Source organism: Dipodomys merriami, unplaced genomic scaffold (assembly GCF_024711535.1).
Source record: "Dipodomys merriami isolate MVZ:Mamm:240054 unplaced genomic scaffold, mDipMer1.0.p SCAF_1, whole genome shotgun sequence".
NCBI classification, from domain to species: Eukaryota; Metazoa; Chordata; class Mammalia; order Rodentia; family Heteromyidae; genus Dipodomys; species Dipodomys merriami.
Genome location: NW_027202270.1, coordinates 47,022,938 through 47,044,261, shown reverse-complemented (window position 1 = coordinate 47,044,261; position 21,324 = coordinate 47,022,938). Strand labels below are relative to the sequence as shown.

At 37.7% G+C, this 21,324-nt stretch overlaps 1 protein-coding gene across 3 annotated transcripts in view; it reads right to left on the bottom strand.

Moving 5' to 3' along the window:
* Positions 1 to 21,324, bottom strand: part of Stk39 (serine/threonine kinase 39) — a 274,272-nt gene that overhangs the window by 213,106 nt on the left and 39,842 nt on the right. For all 3 annotated transcript variants that reach the window (XM_070021570.1, XM_070021579.1, XM_070021587.1), the window contains exon 2: positions 10,969 to 11,081. In XM_070021570.1, the coding sequence (XP_069877671.1) occupies positions 10,969 to 11,081 (113 nt within the window). The remainder of the gene's footprint in view (positions 1 to 10,968; positions 11,082 to 21,324) is intronic.

Sequence of the window (21,324 nt, the reverse complement as noted above, 5' to 3'; positions counted from 1 at the left end):
AGATCCTTATATATCACCTTGCACCAGAATCAACTCCAAATGGATCAAAGACCTCAGATTCAAAGCAGACACTCTGAAAACATGTGATAGAATAGAGAAACCCTAGGTCTCCTAGGCACAGGCCCAAATTTTCTTAATAGAGACCAGAAACACAACAAATCAAAGAAAGGTTGGACAAATGGGATTATATAAAATTGCAGAGCTTCTGCATGGCAAAAGGACATAGCTAGCAAGATCAGTAGAAAGTCCACGGATTGGAAAAAGATGTTCACCAGCCATACAACGGACAAGGATATCATTTCTAATATACCTGGAACTCAAAAAATTAAATCCCCCAACAAAAAAATCTTCAAAGAAACAACTGCCCAATAAATAAGTGGGCTAAAGACTTAAAGAGAAACTTCTCTGAAAAGGAAAGAAGGATGGCCAATAGACACATGAAGAAATGCTCCACCTCCCTAGCCATAAAAGAAATGCAAATCAAAACAACATTGAGATACCACCTAACCACAGTTAGAATGGCTAGAATCAAGAACTCTAATAACAACAGATGTGGACAGAAGGGAACCTTACTGCATTGTTGGAGGGAGTATAAACTTGTTCAACCACTTTGGAAAACAGTATGGAGCTTCCTCAAAAGACTCCACATAGAGCTCCCCTAGGACCCAGCAATCCCACTTTTGGGCATTTACTTGAATGATCACAAACAAGACCATACTAAAGCTACCAGCACAACTATATTTATTGCAGCATTATTTACCATAGCTAAGATATGGAACCAACCCAGATGCCCCTCAGTAGATGAATGGATCAAGAAAATGTGGTATATATACACAATGGAATTCTATGCCTCCATCAGAAAGAGTGATGTTGCCCCATTTGTTAGGAAATGGAAAGACTTGGAAAAAATTATATTAAGTGAAGTAAGCCAGGCCCAAAGAAACATAGGTCCCATGGTTTCCCTTATTTGCAATAACTAGAATATGTCTGAGTCAAGCAGAAAAGGTCAGATAAGTTGATGTTAAGGAAATTAACCCCATAAGTATTCACATGTTTTTTTTCATGCAATTGTTTCTAACAATTTATAAGATGATTTATTTGCTGCTTTGTATGCCCCCCTCCCCTCTGCTTTCCCTGTATATGATGTTGGTATAATTTGTGGAAGGGAAGGGAAAAAAACAAATCTTTTAAATAGGGATACAGGTGGACCCATTGCAACAATGAGATGTACAAGTCGTTGTATCGAAAATACGAACTTTACAACTTTGGGGGGGAGGTGGGAGGGAGAGATGGGGATGGGAAGGGAAAACAAAGGAGGAGGCAACAATGCTTGATAAGAAATGTACTCATTACCTTGCCCATGTAATTGTAACCCCTCTGTATGGTATTTTCACAATAAAAAAAAATCCTAGCTACTCAGGAGGCTGAGATCTGAGGATCACAATTCAAAGCCAGCGCGGGCAGGAACATGTGTGAGACTCTCATCTCCAATTAACCATCAGAAAACCACTGTTTGAGTTCCATTGAAACACAGTGCAATTTCTGGTTTTCTGATGGTGAGCTGTGACTAAAGCTGTTTTCATAAACTTTCTGTCTCAGGACCTTGCTGCGAGTGTACCCATGTAACCTCAAGTGTCCCAAGTTCCTGGCTCAGCCTCCAAGGCACAGAGACAGACTCTAGCAGACTCTGGCCTTTCCTAGAGAACAGTCACCTGCTGGAGGAGTTGCCTATAATGCAGAGATAGGTCACCTAGACAAATAGGCACAACCAACTTCACTCAAACAACGTTCCCATCAGTGTTTTACAAATAATTCCTCTGTGTGTTTAATTTCTACTATGTTGTCATCCCCCACCTTGTCATACTCCATGTACGCTGGTAAGCTGTCTGAACCTCTTTTGGAAAAAAATAGTGTAAATATTTATACTAGGAATACGTTCCAGGAAAATAAAGAATTGCTACAAAAAGTTCTTTGAACTAATATTGAAGATATAAACAATTAGGAAAAACTTAAAGCTTGGTTTCTTTTGTCGCTAGAACAATGAGATTCAGAAAGCACTAAAGGAAAGAGATATTGTTACTGAAAGGAGAAAATATAAATGAATTCTGAATTCAAAATATAAAAACATCCTCATCTTTTCCCAACTTATGTAAATTCTAAATCAATTCTTCCCTAACTGATAATGGTGGCAATCTTAGTTAAGAAATCAAACCTATTGAAGTTCTTCCTATGTGCAGTTAAATCTCTCTCCATTAAATCTGAGGAGATATTCTTCCTAACTTTATTCTAAAGCAATGGATCTCAATTTTGGCTACACAGTGAAATCACTGGAGAGCTTTACAAAACATCAGCGCCTGGGTCCCAGCCCAAGGAAACTGATGTAAATTGGTTTAGGGTTCAGCCTGAGAATGAAAAGTTTCAAAAGCTCCCAGGTGATCCTCAGGTTCCAGCAAGGCTGAGAAGAACTGCCTCTGGCTAATCACTGAGAAACAAGCTTCCTTCCAATGTAATGAGGTATCTGGCTCCTGGACACATTACTACATCGCAAATTAATCTACGAAAGAAGTAAGATGTATATGCTCAATTTGCAAACACTACCAAATGAAATGTGTATTTCCAAATGCAACAGAGAGCCAAATACACCACTGAATTACATGCACTAACCTCCAAGCATTTAAGTACCTTCTGAAATGGCATAGAAAAAACTGAGTTATGTAAAAACACTAAAGAAATGTCATTCCAGAATATCAGCTATCTCTATGAGGAGTGAGTTAATCAATATTCACCAATAATCAAACGCTGTTTAAGTAGCAGGATTTAAAATAAATAAACAAAATTAAACTTTAGCAATTTCAAATGTCAGACAATAGATGGAAGAAAAATATTTTTAAAGTACTCTTACAGGAGATATATTTTTCTGAATTCTCATTTTCAACCATGAAAATGTCACTGTAAATTTTTTTAATTATAAAAATGATACACTACTTATGCATCAAGCTCTCAAGACTTTACATCCAAAAAAAGCAAAACCTGTTCAAAGAAAAGTGAGTTTCATATTCTGTCTAATACCCCTTAGAAAGGAATTAACAATAATAGGAAAGAACAAAAGCATTTGTCTTCACCCAAGCAGTGTCTAGAAGCCAATGAGTATGACAAAAGTGACACACACAACAGTGCGACATGAGTCTGGGTGACAGAGCACTGATCTGACTCCACAAAGCCTCATGAGGCCCTGCTTCCAAGCCAGCAGGGTAAAGAAATAAAGTGAGCTATGACAAAAGCTGTCTTCATAAAGTTTTCCTACTCCGCTGCATACTGGGTATTTGTTACCCTACAGTAGATGCCTTTTGCATGATTTTTGTTTCTTTATTTAAAAAAACAAACTTACCAAGTCATGTTTAGCAAATGTACAAAAACATATAAAAGCAAATTTAACTGGAATATGTGATTAGCATCAGATGAAACTTTAAATTTGAAACTTTTAAATTTGATATTCCAAAATTGAAATTCTAAGCTAATGTAACTTCAGAACTATATTCATTTGCATTTAAGTACTAAGTCTAATTGCTTAAAAATATTTTCATGTCTTCAAAATAGCAAAAAAATCCATTTCTAATCTAAATCATATGAAAATAATTGCTAAGTGGCAAGAGTCAATTAATAGTACAGAACTTGATGACTAATGCCTGAAATGCTCAAAAGAGCACTATACACAATGAAGTAAGCTTATATTTTAATATATTTCAAATGCTTGGTATAAAAGGCTACAGGAACAGACAAGTGTATTTTCTCAATACAATGAGGTATGAGCTGGGATATAAGTAATTAACTTATGAACTTTAAAGTTATTAAGTTTAAACAGAATGGAAAAAATACTTAGATCAATGTAATACATAAAACACAAACACAAATTATACAAATTTAAGGTTAACTTAAAAGCTAGAATATTTTAACTAGTATAATCTTGCTACAATAAACAACATTTGCAAAAGCATCAGCATAATTCAAGTGATTTGCTTAAATTACATATAAACAATGACATGGCTTTTTTTCTTAAAAAATTTCAATTAAAAACAAACAGGGAGCCGGGAGCCAATGGCTCACATCTGTAATCCTAGCTACTCATGATGCTGAGATCTGAGGATCACTGTCCAGCCAGGGCAGGAAAGTGCGTGAGACTCTTACCTCCAATAAACCACTAGAAAAACAGAAGTGGCACTGTGGCTCAAGCAGTAGAGCGCTCACCTTGAGCTGAAGAGCACAGGGGCAGTACCCAAGCCCAGAGATCAGGCCCCACAACCGACAAAAAAGGAAAAAAAAAAAAAAAAAGAACAGGGAGAAAATAAAAACTTCTGACTGGAAGAACTGTTCAAAGCTCCCCAAATATTATCATCTCAATTTAAATGGCTACGTAAAACCTGTTACAGGTAACTGTTAGAGGAACTGTTATTCCTCTCAAATAATCATTAAAGTGGGTAACTATCTATAGAATTTTAGTCTCTAAATTACCCTATAAATCATAGCTAATTCATTCCCCTAAAAGTCAAGAGAAGGAGGGAGGGAGAAAAGGAGGGAGGCAGAAAGGGAGAAACTCATTCTTCTAAAGAAAGGAAGGAAAAGAGGGAAGAAGGGAAAAGGGAAAAAAGATGGGAAAAAAAGGAAGGAGGATGGGATCAAGAGAGGGAGGAAAAGAGGGAAAGAGGGAGGAGGGTTGGGCATCAAATCAAGAGAAAGGAAACACGACACAGAAAGCTAAGTTAGGGCTGTTGGTTTATTCTGAAGATCAATTTCATAATTTCTCTCTGAATCCTGTGTGAGAGATAGTGAATTACCTTTATAAGGATGACAGAAAAAGGAACAAATGAATGCCAGAACTTTTCCAGTTCAAGGCTAAGAAACTTTCATTATATACTATGTACACAATGTACATCCTTTTCTCCTATGGAGAAAAGAAAAGAAAAATAAGGTCTGTAATATCAAATCATACTGCTAGAATGACTTGACTCTATCTTAAATTATAAAGCATGATTTGCTAGTAGTATTTTTAAGTGAATTTAAAATGATTTGTTTCAAAGAATTAAATTTTAAATATACACACTCAAAACTTTGAGGAGAAAAATTGGAAAAATAATTGTTTCTTATACTGGGAAGGAGGGGGAAGTTCCTCCAAAGGCCTTGGTGATCCTTCAGGGGAACGGCAAAGAAGTGATCTCTTGGCCCTGGAGCTGTGTCCTCCACCACAATGTGGAACATGAGGGACTCTATGTAACCATTGTTCCTTTGAAATGACTTTGCTCACATCTGTCATCTATCAAAACTAAAACAGTTTAATGATTATTACAAAACTCTATAATGTAATCACTTAACTATGTTTTCCCTCTTCTTTCTTTATTTATTTTTTGGTCAGCCATGGGGCCTGAACTCTGGGCCTGGGCACTATCCCTCAGCTGTTCAGCTCAAGGCTAGCACTCTACCATTTGAGTCACAGTGCCACTTCTGGCTTTTTCTGCTTATGTGGTGCTGAGGAATTGAACCCAGGGCCTCAGGCATGCAAGGCAAGCACTCTACCACTGAGCCACCTTCCCAGCCCCCTATTTTCCTTTTTTAAAGAAATGAGAACTTTGCCAGGTCCCTAGGCAATGATTTATCTTCTAAGTATTGCTCTCCTCCCCCAAAGAATTAAATTATAAATTTTGATGACATTAGAGTGTAAGAAAAAATGAGGTTGAGTTATTTGTAACTACATCAAACACACATTAAAAACATGAGAAGTCAACTGGAGAAAAAGATGAAATGAATAGGGGAAAGCCTACGTATCAGAAAATCTTAGGCTGAGTTGGAATGTTTGTGATCTCAGTATCCAGAAGGCTAGGGCAGGAGAATATCAAGTTCCAGGTCAGCCTGAAGTTATACAATATGACCAAGGTCAGCATGGGCTACTTAGAAAATTCCTGTTTCAAAAAAAAAAAAAAAGTCAAGCCAGGCGCTGGTGGCTCACGCCTGTCATTCTAGCTACTCAGGAGATTGAGATCTGAGGTTCACAGTTCAAAGCCAGCTTGGGCAGAAAAGTCTGTGAGAAGCTTATCTCCAATAAACCACTAGAAAACGGGAAGTGGTGCTGTGGCTCAAACTGTAGAAGGCTGGCCTTGAGCTGAAGAGCTGAGGGTAGTGCCCAAGCCCAGAGTTCAAGCCCCACAACTGACAAAAAAAGAAAAAAAAGTCATAAAGTCAAATGAAGTGATAAGCTGAAACGTTAATCAATCTCTAGATGAAAGAAATAAAGGAGAATACCCTGAAAGCTAGAAAAAGTGGATTTTAAGGTAAATAAAAAGGACTGAAATATTAATGGAATTTATTTTGTCACCTGATGACAAAGGATAAAAGACAAACAACTTCCAAAGATGATAAATTGCTAACTTATGTAATGAAGTCTAAGGAAGTCAAATGTGCACTAAGGTAGCATCCCTAACCATTGAGTCTGACCACAAAGAAACCTCAAGGCCATCTCTACATAGAATATAATATGCTCCTCTGCAAGACCATATGTCAGATCCCCCCTTTTTTTTGGTACTGGGGATCAAACCCAGGACATAGGCATTTTGTTTTTTTGGGGGGTCCAGTCGTGGGGCCTGAACTCTGGGCCTGGGAGCTGTCCGTCAGCTCTTCAGCTCAAGGCTAGCGCTCTACCACTTGAGCCACAGCACCACTTCTGGCTTTTTTCTTTCTGCTTATGTGGTGTGGAGGAATCGAACCCAGGGCCTCAGGTATGCAAGGCAAGCACTCTACCACTGAGCCACCTTCCCACCCCCATGTCAGAGCCCTTTAGTCAATCTAAAATTGATTTTGGAAAACAATCCCACTGATGAAAGGAATATTAGAGAAATGTAATCTGTCTACCAATCTGCTAAACCAGTTCTAGGCCAACAGAGCAACAAAGTACAGAAAGGCACTCGCAACTCAAAAGTCATTCCAACCCAACACAAAAATGAAGAGACTCACAAATCCATGGAGTCCTTTTTCTTCCCACCACCTCGCTGAGTATCTAATATCTACAGGGCCCAATAACAGCTAACAAGCTTCTGCTCTGTAAGGATAATTATCTCCCAGAGTTGTTAAGCTAATTAAAATTAGCCATTTATACCACTGTGAGATTGACAAATGGGGATAACAACAAATGTGGCAACAACAAATCTCAAAAGGTGACAACATCTGTATTGACATAGTCTGGGATGTATAGAACAAATCAATATTATTTTAACCATATGGTCATTTTACCCAGAGATCAGATAAAGGTCAAACCCCCAAAACAGGAGGAAATTCAAATGAATCCACAACACAAACATACATATTAGTTTGGATTAACTGAATACCATTCGAATCACATCAATGAAAATATTTGTTTTAGAGTAAGTATGCTAACCTAATTGCTGTTAAATTAGAATAAGTTTTAGTTTTTAGTAAGCACAAAGTCTGCTAATCCCATACACACCCTCAAATCATTCTTTTAATGGAAATAAGCACACTACAGAAACTAAGTCTTTACCAAATAAGTGTATGCACTTTGTATATGTAATTAAGTTACCTTTGGTAACTTAATTACAATAGTCATTTTCACGGTGTATTTTTTTATTTTAATTACTTTTTTGATACTGGTCCTGGAATTTGAACTCAGTGCCTAGGTACCTTCCCTGAGCTTTTGTGTTCAAGGCTAGTACTCTAACACTTGAGCTATAGCTCCACTTCTGACTTTTTAGTGTTTAAATGAAGAGAAGACTCTCAAGGACTTTCCTGCCCAAGAATGGCTTTGAACTGTGATCCTTAGATCTCAGCCTGGTAAGCAGCTAAGATTACAAGAATGAGCCACAGTGCCCAGCTAATTTTATTGAAAACTATACTGAATGCTAAACATCTACCTTTATAATAAATAAATATAGTAATGGAACCAAACTAAAAAAATACTTCTGAGAGTCATTATTTTTCTGTTTGGGACAGTTTAAATTTTGCCTTTTGTCACAGAAACAGGAATGTACCTATACAAACACTCCAAAGAGGCCACCTCTTTAAACAAAACATCAACAACAACAAAAAAGATTTAGCAGTGTTCATTTAAATCACCAATTATTTCATATCAATTATCTCATCCAATGTTTCTTTTGCTCCTTGATTCCCAGAGAAAGTATTACTGTAATTAGCACATTAACAATCTGGATCTTTCTACAACAAAACCAGGAACCAACTCCACAAGCACAAAGAAATGTACAGATTCTCAGTACATAAGAAGCAGACTATAGGATAATAGCTCTGCACATAGATTCCAGCTTGTCAAAGGACAAAACATGGAAGCCAACAGCAGAGAGAGGGGACTGAAATCAGGACAGGAAGTGGAAATGAGGACAGGGTAGTAATGGGGGTCAGGAGGTGATAACAGTTTAGAGAGAGGCAGATGTTCCAATGGCCAGCAAAGAGCTGATAGCTATGACTTCTATGACATAGCACTCCCATAAGACAAAGATCCCAGTGGTCTTTGTTTCTTCTCAGAACACTGGTTTCCAGTTTTCCAGTTAGCACATGGCACCCTCTGTGAGATGCTGCCGCATCCTGACCTGTGTCCAACACACACTGACGGAACTAGGGGATTATTAGGATACCGGATATCCAAACACTGCCAAATTGTGAACCCACAGACATAATAAAAGTGCAGGCAACAGCAGCATTACAAGCTGAAAGAGTGACAGAAACTTTGCTCCACACAAGCTCATGTATCAACTAGAACATAAAAGCCTGACAACCTGAGGCAAACTATAAATTCTTTTTTTAAAGAACCAGGGAATAATACATCTTGAAAACCATAGCAATTCTTCCCTTCTCTAAATATGCCAAAACATTAAAAGGCCAAAGATTTAAGGTTAAGGGAAGATGGAAGCAATAAATTTATTATTTTAGTTTCCTTTTAAGTGAGAAACCATTTTAATTTAATAAGAAATAATTAGGCATATATGCTCTACAACACAGACATTACAGAAAGATAAAAAAGAAGGGAAGTAAATTAACCCCCACAAGGCAAACTCATAAATCAACCAACAGCCATAAAAGCATTCATTCCTAGATAGAAAGCTAACTTACAAGTACCTCCAAATGACACAGCTATGCTTATTAGTCTCAGGAAAAGAAGAGAACTGGAATGATGCCCTGCTTACCTCTACTCAAGTCGTCATATAGCTACCAAGCCAGGCAGCAAGTTACTAATGGGAAAAATTCCAAGGGAATATATGAAGTACCTGGACAACTGAGCGTTTGACTACAAACTGGCCATAGCATCTAGCATGCTGGTTCCAGGACTGTCAGACATAGGAGCAAATAAGCACATAGCACATATTCTGTATAACTATTCAGGTATACAGAGGATGGCTAGGACCTCCATAAAGTATTCCAGTGAGACAAACACCAGGAGAAAGTTATGGAGTGATATTTCCCAATAGTACTTAAGTTTAAATGTATATTTTTTAAAAAAAAAACTTTAAAGAAAAGCTAATGTGCACTTATATACAGCCACAGAATTTAAGAACTTCAGAAGGAACTCGTCTTAAAATGTAACTGTCTTTTACAATACCCATAAGCTATTACTTAAATCAACTAAAGTTGTTTTAAAAATAAAAAGCTTAGTAGGAGAAGCAGGACTCAATTCTCTCCAGAGTTTGCTCAATGCGTTTTTTCCACCCAGGAAAAGTGACCTTGAAAACTGGTTGGATGACTAAGATACAATTTTCTTGGTCACCACAATGGCCATACACAGACAAATATGTATATAGTAGTCCTTTCCATACAAGCTAAGTCCATCTAAGGAGAGGAGAAGGAAAGACATAAATTTAAAAAATTAAATTAAATTATAAGGCTGAATTTTAAAAGTTAACATTACATTATAGAAGTTCTTGATTTAATTTAATTTAAACAGATAATCTATTACCTCAGTCCTAGTGAAATCTACGTATTGTGTAGCCTAAATTTAAAATGTGAGGCCAAACAGAGCTGGAAAAGTACAGCTTTACCCTTGTACTTAATTTATACCATAGTGTACTGTAATTAAGTCTGAAATAAAAGCTATATTCTGAGTGAAGACAAAAAGCTCTTGTTAATGACATTCCATTCCCAATGTAGAATATAACAAAAGGCTTCTTTATCTGGAGCCAACTGTCATTATACTTTGTAGCTTGTATGGAGCTATTGGACTAATATTTGCACTGGGATTAGTGTTGGGATAACCAATCAGTTAACTCCTCCACCACAGTTTTCTATTATCCTCAAATAAATGACCAAAGGAAAAAGAAAAAAATTGGCAGGCAGAACAATGACCATATTTATAAGATTAAACTCTCAAACCCTTCACAGTTTGCTGGGCAACTAATAATCATTTGCCAAGCTGTTCATTTAATAATGAGTCAGTTAAGCCTAAAGTAAATGTTCCTTTAAACCAACCAATGCTACTACATCATATCCATACTGACAGACTCCGATCAGTAGCATAAATCATTTCAAGTGAAAAATACAAGTTACCATGTAAGAAAACCAAACTCTGGAAAGCTAAAATGTCGAACCTTCTAGTTTGAGGGCCAGGAGTTTGACCTCAAATTCTGTGGTCAAAAAAAAAATCACATGTCCTCAAGCCATCCTGCACAACGTGCCTCCACTGGTATATAAGATGGAATGTCAACACCAAGACCACTGAAGTTTTACACTGTGAAAAATACTGTTCATCACAGCCAAGAAAAGTATAGAAAGTACAAGACAATCACAAGGCATAGAATCATTAGTTAGCAGGAGGAGGAAGTGCTGTGGCTGTTCCCAAGAAATACATATATCAAAGAGAAGTCCACACCCACTCATTCACCAGCCATGGCTCTACTCACTCATCTCCACATGCACAGATGTCACAAAGAGCAAGCAGCAGGATTCCCCTTCACCTTAACTTACTAGTAGTTCATCCATACTGGTCTGGCATTTTTCCAAGTTGATCCTCTTTATTGCTACACGTTCTTGCCTGGGTTTGCACAGGGCAGCCTGGACCACTGCTGTGGCGCCACTTCCTGAGAAAAAAATAAAAACAGTATTTGTGGTTTTCTTTCATAAATAAATACCTTCTTAAGTCCCTTACTTATGACATACAAACACTACTATTTGGCATCTCTTTCTGAAAAGAGTTTCTTAAGTCTTCAAGTAATTCTCTGGAGGAAAAAAAGGGCAGTCTCAACTTTTCCAGTGGATATATGTCTGAGGACACAAGGACAACAGACATAAACAGCCTACGTGGGTGCTGTTGCCATCCTTGTGTCCTGATCACTTTCTAACTGCAGAGCCTTTGTATTTCAGGTGCTTGTCCCACGTCAGCCAAACCACTTCTGGTTGAGCACTTCAGAGCTTTCAAGAGATGCTAGGCATCTTATCTTTCCTAAGCACTCTCAGAGCTTATTTCTTCTGCGCTTGCTCTACAATTAGAAAAACAGAAATCAGCCCTAGTGCTCTCATGCTGAAAACACAAATTTCAAGGATGCTAAGCAAAGTGGTGCAATGTATTGTTACCAAAACTCTTGGCATTTAACGAATTTCTTATTTCTAAAGTTTTCTGAGCCTTAGCTAACACAAACTCCTAAAAGATGATCATGTCATTACCATGTTTTATAAGAACAAAATATGAACATGCATTCATCTGTGGCTTACCCCCAAAGAACTACTAATCAAATTTATACTCTATAGGGGGTAAAGACCACTAGGTTAAGATATCTCAATTCTCCATACAAATACTGACAAAAATATCATTCTAACCACATAAATCTTCTACCACCCTAAGATAGTGAATAAGAAAAAAAAACCTGTGCTCAGGATCCAGATTTAAAATCTAACTTTCTCCTCACAGATTTTCTTTGGGTAACAATTCTCTAATCAATCTTTGGATAAGGGAAGGAGGGACTTTTGGCAATAGGAAAATAGATCAATATTAGTTTCTCTAATATATGTAATAGGAAAGGATGCTTACAATGAAAACAATGACTCACACCCCAAGGAAGCATCCAAATGACTGTCCATGGGGCTGAAGTTCTACACTTACTTTTTCCTCTGGCATCCCATCAGCTAGCTCTCAGTCCATGATCTATTGAGCATAGCAGATTACCTTAGTACTTCTAAACCTAAGTCTCCAACTCAAGACTCTACCTCAGGAAAGCTTAGTTTGTGTTCACCTAGAAGGAAATCCTTGTATATTGACCACTCAGAGACCAGCAGGCACTTCACTCACAGAAGTTTCTTTAGAATGCTTTACATTTGGATTATTAACTTCATTTTTTAAAACATTTTAAGCAGTTGTACAAAGGAGTCACCAATGTCACTCCTTTTAACATTCTCACCCATTCCTCTCAACCAACTCCTCTCACTTCTCTTGATTTTGTAGGATATACACTAAATTATTTATTTCCTTATTTATTTATTTGGTCAGCTGTAGGGCTTGAACTCTAAGCTTGGGCGCTGTCCCTGCGCTCTTCAGCACAAGGCCAGCACTCTACCACTTGAGCCACAATGTCACTTCCGGTATTCTAGTGCTTTATTGGAGATAAGAGTCTCACAGACTTTCCTGCCCAGGCTGACTTTGAACCGTGATCCTCAGATCTCAGCCTCCTGAGTAGGATTATAGGCCTGAGCCACTGGTGGCTGGTTACACGCAATTCTTGACTACATTCTCCCCATGACCTCCTCTTCATTCCTCTACCTATTTCACCTTGTCCCAACACCACCCCTTTCAAGTACCTGCTTCCTGCTATTTTTATTTTGCTGAACTCTGATTTGGGCTTTCTAGGGAGTTACATTATTTGAGATCTCCCTTTAATCTACTGTAATTCAGTTAATACATCTGTATACATTTGCCTACCATGCAATGAATTTACTTACTAGTTTGTCAGCTAAATAAAGCTTCCACCTAAAAGGGAAAACATGCATCCTTTTGTCTCTCTGGACCTGACTTACTTCACTTAACATAATGTTTTCCAGGTCTTTCCATTTCTTTACAAATAGTACAATATCATTCTTTCTAATGGATGAGTAAAAGTCCATTGTGTATATATACCATATTTTCTTGATCCATTAGTCCACTGAGGGGTATTTGGGTTGATTCCTACCTTGGCAATGGTGAACAGTGTTGCAATAAACATGATTATGCTGGCAGCTCTACTATATCCAGGTTTGTAATTTTTTTTTATCTTTTTGACTTGTAAATATCCAGGAGTGAAATTGCCAGGTCATAGGGCAGCTGTATGTTTAGTATATTGAGGAACCTTCACACTGCTAGTTGAACAAGTTTACATTCCTACCAACAGTGTAGGAGTGCTCCCTTTGGTCCTTACCCTCATCAGCATATATTGTTGTTTTCTAGGTAATGGCTATTCTAACTAGGGTGAAGTGGAATCTCAATGATGTTTTTATTTGCATTTCCTTTATGGCCAGAGATGTTGAGCATTTCTCCATGTTTCTATTGGCCATTTTTACTTCTTATTCTGAGAATACAAAAACATAGGCTTGAAGACAGTATCTTCAACAAATGGTGCTGGCAAAACTGGGTGTCCACATGCAGAAAAGTTAAAGTAGATCCTTAAATATCACCTTGTACCAGCATCAATTCAAAATGGAGAGAAGATCCCAATGGAAGACCAGAAACCATGAAATTATTACAGGAAAGAGTAGGAGATACATTAGGGGGCTCCTGGGCACAGGTAGGTACTTTTTGAGTAAAGACTGTGGAAAGCACAGTATCTCAAAGAAAGACCTGATAAATGCAACTGCATCAAGCTGAAAAGTTTCTGCATGGCAAAGGATATAGTCAACAAGCTAAAAAGACAGCCTATAAAATAGGGTAAGATTTTTACCAACTAGATATCAGACAGTGGCCTAACATCCAGAATATATAAAGAACTTAAAAATGTGAACCCTCAAAACACCAACAACCCATTTAATAAATGAGCTAATAAGCTAAAGAGAGTCTTCCCAGAAGAAAAATTACAAATGGCCAATTAACTTCATTTTATCTGTGAGAAAACTGGAACTTGGAAAACTTGCCCAAGGACATATCACTAACAAGTACCTAGCCAGCAATTTGCGTCAGTCTGCCAAACTCCAACACCTATGCTTTGCTTCTACTTCCCAAAAGCCAGAGCACATCCTTCCCATCATTAATGATTATATCTTGCCAGAAAACTGTTTTCTTCAGTCCTAAATGATTTAATAAAAGAAAACCTACTTGAAGGGAAAATCCAAATAAACTCCTTCCTCCTTAAGAGCTCAGGTGATGAAGAAAGTGCTTTCATCAGTTTGTTCAACCTGGTCTTCTTCTCTCTACCTTTACCTCTGGTTCCATCAGATACTAGTCACAACTCCACCAGGTTGTCCCCTCTGGCCCAGCAGAATTTTAGATTCAATCCAGAATATTCCAGATACCCCAACCAAACACTACAAAGAGTCCAGCTGATAGAAAAGTGTGTTTTCCAGTCTCTAGCACAAGAGACTATCACTAAAGTGAGCCACAGAGAAAATGCTAAGGAGCTGATTAGCAAGGGGCCTGGTATCCAGTAGAGAAATCAGCAAACATTTTTAACTAGCTGCTGATAGAAAGCTATTTTCAGACTTGATCAGACTTGATACAAACACACACACACACACACACACACACACACACACACACACACACACACACACACACACACACACACACACACACACACACACACACACACACACACACAACGATTCATTGTTCCATCTTTAATCACAGTCCATAGTATTTTCAAATTAGATAAATCAAAAGATTGGGGGAGAGGAATCTCCCCAGAAGAACAGACTTACATTTTTTCATAGTCCTCATAATCCATTAAGACCTTGACTACTAAAGGTCCCTGACTTCCACTAACACATACATGAAGTAGAAATTCTAAAACCAGAGGAAGGGGCGGAGAAAAAAGTTCTACAACTACAGATTTGTTATTGCTCTACAATTACAGCTCTACAATAAACAATTGGCACTCAGACAAAGTAAACATAAAGCTACATGGCCTGAGATGATTGTTACAACATGAATGAATTTAAAAATCCATTGAATGTTCTGCAAGATTCCACTCCAAAGATTAGATTCCTATCAACTACAAGAAAAATCAGGGGAAAAAAAAATCAAAGGTAGAGAGCACTGAAAAGGCCAAGTCTACTCCCTACTTTCTGGATGAGGAAATAGTCTGGATTCTCCCCTCCCCCCACCTTCATCCCTCTCTCCCTTTGTCCAACTTCTCTCCAGCTCTCCCTCCATCTTCCCCCCCTTCTCTCTATCTCAAAAGAGAATTCTCTGTTGTTTAGTCTTATACTGATCATCCACCCTGCTGACCTCACTTAACTTCTTCACTTCCACAAAGGCCCTGTCTCTAAATTGTGGCTTTGACATGAGTTTTAGTGGGATATAAACATTCTATCCCCACAGCTCTCTCTTCATCTGTGTTAATATCTACCTAGGAAATCATCTTGTAGGCTTTTTTCCCCATTTCTAACAGGAACAGTAATCTTCGGACCTTTGTTATCTTGTGAAATGCCTGCCACATGGTAGGATTTAATTACTATTTGTTATTGAGTTAATATATGCAAACATCTTTTGTTGTCATTTATGCCTCAAATTTTCTTGCAGTAGGTAAGTCCATTTTTTTCTTATTAGATGGCTAGGTAGTGATGTTTCAAGAAGATGGTTACTTTGGTAGTCTCCAAGAACACTGGTTTTGTATAACAGATGTAGCCCTAAATTAAGCAGGAAGGAATATGGACATATGGGCCCTACCATGTCAGTGGCAAAGTAACTTAGAATAGACCTTGAATGACTTTTATATTAGTCTGCTGATGTTTTCTGTCATACAGGATGCTATAGACTCTGTGGCTTAAGCAGATACCAAGTCCATAGTTCTGGATGGTGTAAGTCCAGTTCAAGGTAGCTTCCTGACTTGCAGGATAGGTAGTAGATGATGAAGTTATAGGAAACCTGGACTAAGGATAATTGCTGGTAGTATTTAGGTCTGATATTTTTTATTACTTTGAGACAATAAAAAAGAAAATATAATGCTACTTATTTCTTAGGTGTTTAGTAAGATATTTGGGAAGGAGACATTTTTACCCTAGCAGTAAATACAAGAAGGAATTTGAGGTGTGGGTCCAAGAAGAATTTTTAGCATATTGTTTAGAGATCTTACCAAAGAAACACTTAAGTTCAGTATGTTAGTTTCTTATAGACATTGTGAAATTTGAAGTTATAATACTAAATTATATTCTAAAGGATTTCTTTGGATAACTCTAAAGTGTGAAATGTAGCTATGTCATACCTGGAGATTTTTAATACCAGCAATAGCACAAACAGGGAAATAAGCAGAGAGATGTCAAACCAAGGGATAATTAGCATGTTGATTATGACCCTAAAGAATCTTGTGCCTCTTGTTCCAATACTGATGTAATTACTTCTAAGTATCTGTTCTTAGTCTGAAGTTAGTTACCAAAAGTGAATTGAGATACTGTTACTTAAAACAGTTTGACAGGGTGTAAAGCATTACTTTTTTTGCCTTGGCACGTAAGTCATCATCCTGCAGAATGCTTTATTTCTCTTGAAATGGAAGTCAGGAATAAACAAAATTTCCTGAAAGGTTCAGAGTATTCCTAAAGCAGTACATGAAACATTGATAGCATGTTTTTACATGATAATGAGTTATGCTTATTGTTCAAAATAAATACAATTTTCTATTTAACATCTATTTATGACTATTTTACTTCATATTGCTAACATTTCCATGCCCTCTATTTTAAGAGGAACTAAGTTCTTTTTTTAAACTATTCAGTAACAGGCATAAAAATCCCTGAAGTGAGCTGGGAAGGCGGCTCAGTGGTAGAGTGCTTGCTTGCCTTGCATGCATGAGGCCCTGGGTTCGATTCCCCAGTACCACATAAGCAGAAAAAGCTGGAAGTGGTGCTGTGGCTCAAGTGGTAGTATACTAGCCTTGAGTTGAAGAGCTGAGGGACAGTGCCCAGGCCCAGAGTTCAGGCCCCATGACTGGCAAAAAAAAAAAAAAAAAATCCCTGAAGTAAGACAACATTGTTTCTAAATGTCCTTTAGAATTACAGTGTTAGGTCATTTCCTCTTTTCCATCCAAAACAGGGATTTGCTTTGATCGTGAGACTCTTAATCTAGCATAGAGGCTTCAAGTTTTTGAACATGATTTACCATAAAACATATTTTACTTAAGCTGGGGTATAACTTAAACAAAAGTTGCACAAAGTACTTTTTACTCTTCATATATAAAGTACATTCTGATGCTTCCCTTCAAACATGCTGTCTTCCACCCTCAGTATTATTAATTTTGATGACCTAGCTAGCAGTTTCGAAAAACACCAAACTAGAGCAGAGGGTGACAGACAAGGAATGAGGATGCATTGTCCACATTTGGGTTCTGATACTGTGCTGTTCTATTAGAGAGAGAGAGAGAGAGAGAGAGAGAGAGAGAGAGAGAGGTCATCCAGGAGCTTCTCACAGAAAATCAATTAGACAGCAGGACTTCTCAGCTTCCAGAAGTGTGGAAATAAGTTCTTCAAGCCACCCCAGCCTATAGTGACAGACAAGGAATGAGGATGCATTGTCCACATTTGGGTTCTGATACTGTGCTGTTCTATTAGAGAGAGAGAGAGAGAGAGAGAGAGAGAGAGAGAGGTCATCCAGGAGCTTCTCACAGAAAATCAATTAGACAGCAGGACTTCTCAGCTTCCAGAAGTGTGGAAATAAGTTCTTCAAGCCACCCCAGCCTATAGTGATCCATTAAGGCAGCTCAAGCAGACGAATATGAAAGCTCTGAGTCATTCTTCTGCCAACACCTATAGTTAACAATGTCACACTAATCACAAGTCCACAGAAATTTCCTAATTAAGTAAACAGAGAGGCAACATTCAGCTGAAGAGCTTCAGGAGGACACCACAGTTTCCACATCTCAGGTTAATAAGACCTGTGCAAAGAAGGTTGGATGAAGATTCTACCTAACCATAGTATTGATTCTCTCTGTGATTTTGGACATAATTTCTATCTAAAGTTCAGCTTTTTCAAAGGGCAGAATAAAATCTGCCTGCATGACTTAATAGCAAAATTTCATATCTCTGAGAATAAACAACTTTGTAAGTATTAGGCTCTCTTCTCTTTGGGGGACTTATTGCTCTCAATATAGCATGACAAAGGTAAACTTCATCCATAGTTTATATGACACATATGGACAAAGGGACAAAGTAATTCCAATCAATTCAAAGTGTCACTCTGCTTAGCACCAGGAAGATCCTGTTGGTTGAAAGGGGAGGAAAAGAGAGCTAAATTTGGAAAGTAAAAGGCTAAGTAATTTATAAGATCTGATATAGCAGGATCAAGTATGCGAATGTAAATAGAAATATGTAAATAAAGATAGCCAAGAGAATTTAGGAACAGTCACAAACTCATATTCTGTAGAAAAATATCTGGCATATAATGTACTTTAGTAGCTACCCTAAACATGATTATAAACCATCCTTGTCCTTATAGATAAATGGGTCCATATCCCTAGCCCTAACATAAACTAATTGCTTATCCTTGGATTAAGTACTTAACTTCTCCATGCCTCAGTTTCCTCATCTGTGATATTAGAATAATAATATCTCACTCACAGGTCGGTTATGAAGGCCAAATGTGTTAATACAGTGGAAGCCCTGGGACCTATGCCTGGTACATGGAAAATAGCAATAAAATCTTGGTAACATTTGCTCCTTAGGGAAATTTCTCCAAAGTAACTGGAATCCTGTCGATGTCATATTAATATCATATAATATTTCATGTACTGACTGTGTCATATTTATCTTTCTGTTGATGAGTATGCATTAGTAAATAGCTATATATAGATATGACTATATTATTCATATAAATATATAAGCCTACAAAACCTTTTCATTATGTTAAAACTGGGAAGTAGTCAATTGTTCAGTAACTCCTTTGCCTAGATGGTAAAACTGGAAAAAAGAAGGTATTAGCCTTCGACATTCTTGATATACCCACTGGAAGGCAATTCTATCACCACATCCTTCTTAAAGGAAAATACCCAGCCAAACCTTTAATAAGAGATTGACCCTCTCTTATCACATGAAAGAACTCTGAAATCATGCACACCAGTCCTTAGCCAATGAATAGGGTCCAGAAAGTTTCAGGCCTTCTTTCAAGGAATGTTGGCTGGTGATGGATAGTAAATAAACAAAAGGCATAGATCCAAATGATTTCTTCCATTCCTCTCTTTCCCCAGCTTGTTCCATATGCTCTCTTTATATCATGTATCCAACCATAAATCCCACAAAGCTATCCATGCACATAAAGGTCAGAGTCCCATCAGGGGAGAACTTAAGTAAATGGACATGTAAGCTCCCCAGGAGCAGGACTCCTTATCAAGATTTTTCAGAAAAGGTAAAATATGCTAAGGTTGAAGATCAATGTTCTAAAAATATAAAAGCATTGTAAATCAAATAAAAGCTCACTGAATACTGCATCTTGCCTAGGTAGATGTATCCTTCCTTACCTGATGATCCAAACTTAAGTTACCATGTTTCCAAATGTTAAAATGGCCACATTACATATAATTCAATATAATATGGGCATGTAGCAAGCAGCACCCATCACTTCATCTTAGAGTTTCACACAGACAAAAAGAAAATATGATTAGAGCTGCCATTCTGTCATCTGGTTCCTTCTATACGAGAGGAACAGCAGCACAGTAAAATCACAGGTCAAACATAACATCTACCATGAGACAGCTGTTACAGGCAATTTGTTATATCCATTAATTTATAAAAACAGTTATGGATGGCCTGTCTACACAAACAGTACAAAACCAGGTGGCAACCCCAAGCATGGACAAGCTGACTGATTTATGTCCTTTGGCCTTTGTGAAAAGAATGAGCATGAGTTAGAGCCTTCTCCTACAGTTGCTGCAGCAGTTAGAGCTTACTTTAACAAAAACAACCATGGCAAACACCAGGGAGAGGTTTTTTTTAAAAAAAAAAACAGCCTCTTGGTAAAATGTCCTTATGTTTCATCTCTGACCTGGACAAACTACCTTAACTGGGAAAACCAGCATGCAAAAACATTTGGAGGTCATGGACCCCACTGAGGTAAGCAGCCTTTGTATGGAACTTGTCAAGAACCATCTGATAATAGCACAGAAAATCAAAAAGTAGGCCCCAGGTCTGATTATAAGAGAGATAAGAGGGAAGCTGAGTTCAGAATCCAACTGGACTGAATGCAAATAAGCTCACCTTGGACTTCAAGCTGCATGTAATTCAATGTGAAAACAAAATTCTATGCTAGAAACCATCAGAAAGCATATGGTGTAACATATAAGAGAATCAGTAGAATTTAATTTTCAACAATAATTAAAATGATTATGGAGGGTGTTTAGCTAATTCCTAGGAACAAGGTTAAAGAAATGCAGCAAAAATATGAGAGGGAGCTATTACACAGCAGATCCTGATTTCTGTCTTATTCGATATCTTTAATACTTGGATTTTCTGTGAACATTATAACTTGCCAATTAAAAATATATTGAACAATCAGTGGCAGAGTATTCCACCTAGCATATGTGAGGTCTGAGACCAATCCTGAACCAGAAAAATTAAATTTAAAAAATACACTGAACAATTAAGCCTCAACAACTTACTTGGATAAAAGTTACAAAGATAAAAGTGTTGTCTAGAATTTCTGTCCCAATGTTTAGACTATTAACATGGAATAAAGCATACAACCTCACCATCAGAGAACACTCTTTTACTTTTTAAGAGAAAGACCACCTTAATTTGATGTTAAAGAAAAGGAGGACAAACCTCCCCAGGGACTGGCTATGAATCACCTGTGGTTTTTTCCTTCTTGAGCAACCTCATGGCTTCCAGGGGCTCTCCATAGTCCTTACATGCTGTCAGTGGTCTCCTTCGGCTTTACATTTGCTGCAATCTTCCCTGCCATTGCCTTTAGCACCAGAGGCCCTGGAGGAAAGTGAAGGAAAGACACACCAACCCACTACTACGAAGGCCACCTGTGGTCCTCACAAAGGGGAGTGGGTACTGGCAGGACCTACAACCTACAAGCAACAAGGACATTCAATTTTACTCAACATGCTATGATTGGACTGTTCACTGTGTTGTTTTTTAAGTAGGTAGTTGTGGAGGATGTGGCAGTGAATCTCAAACACCAAACCAGGGAGCAATCTGCATTCAGACATTTCTTAT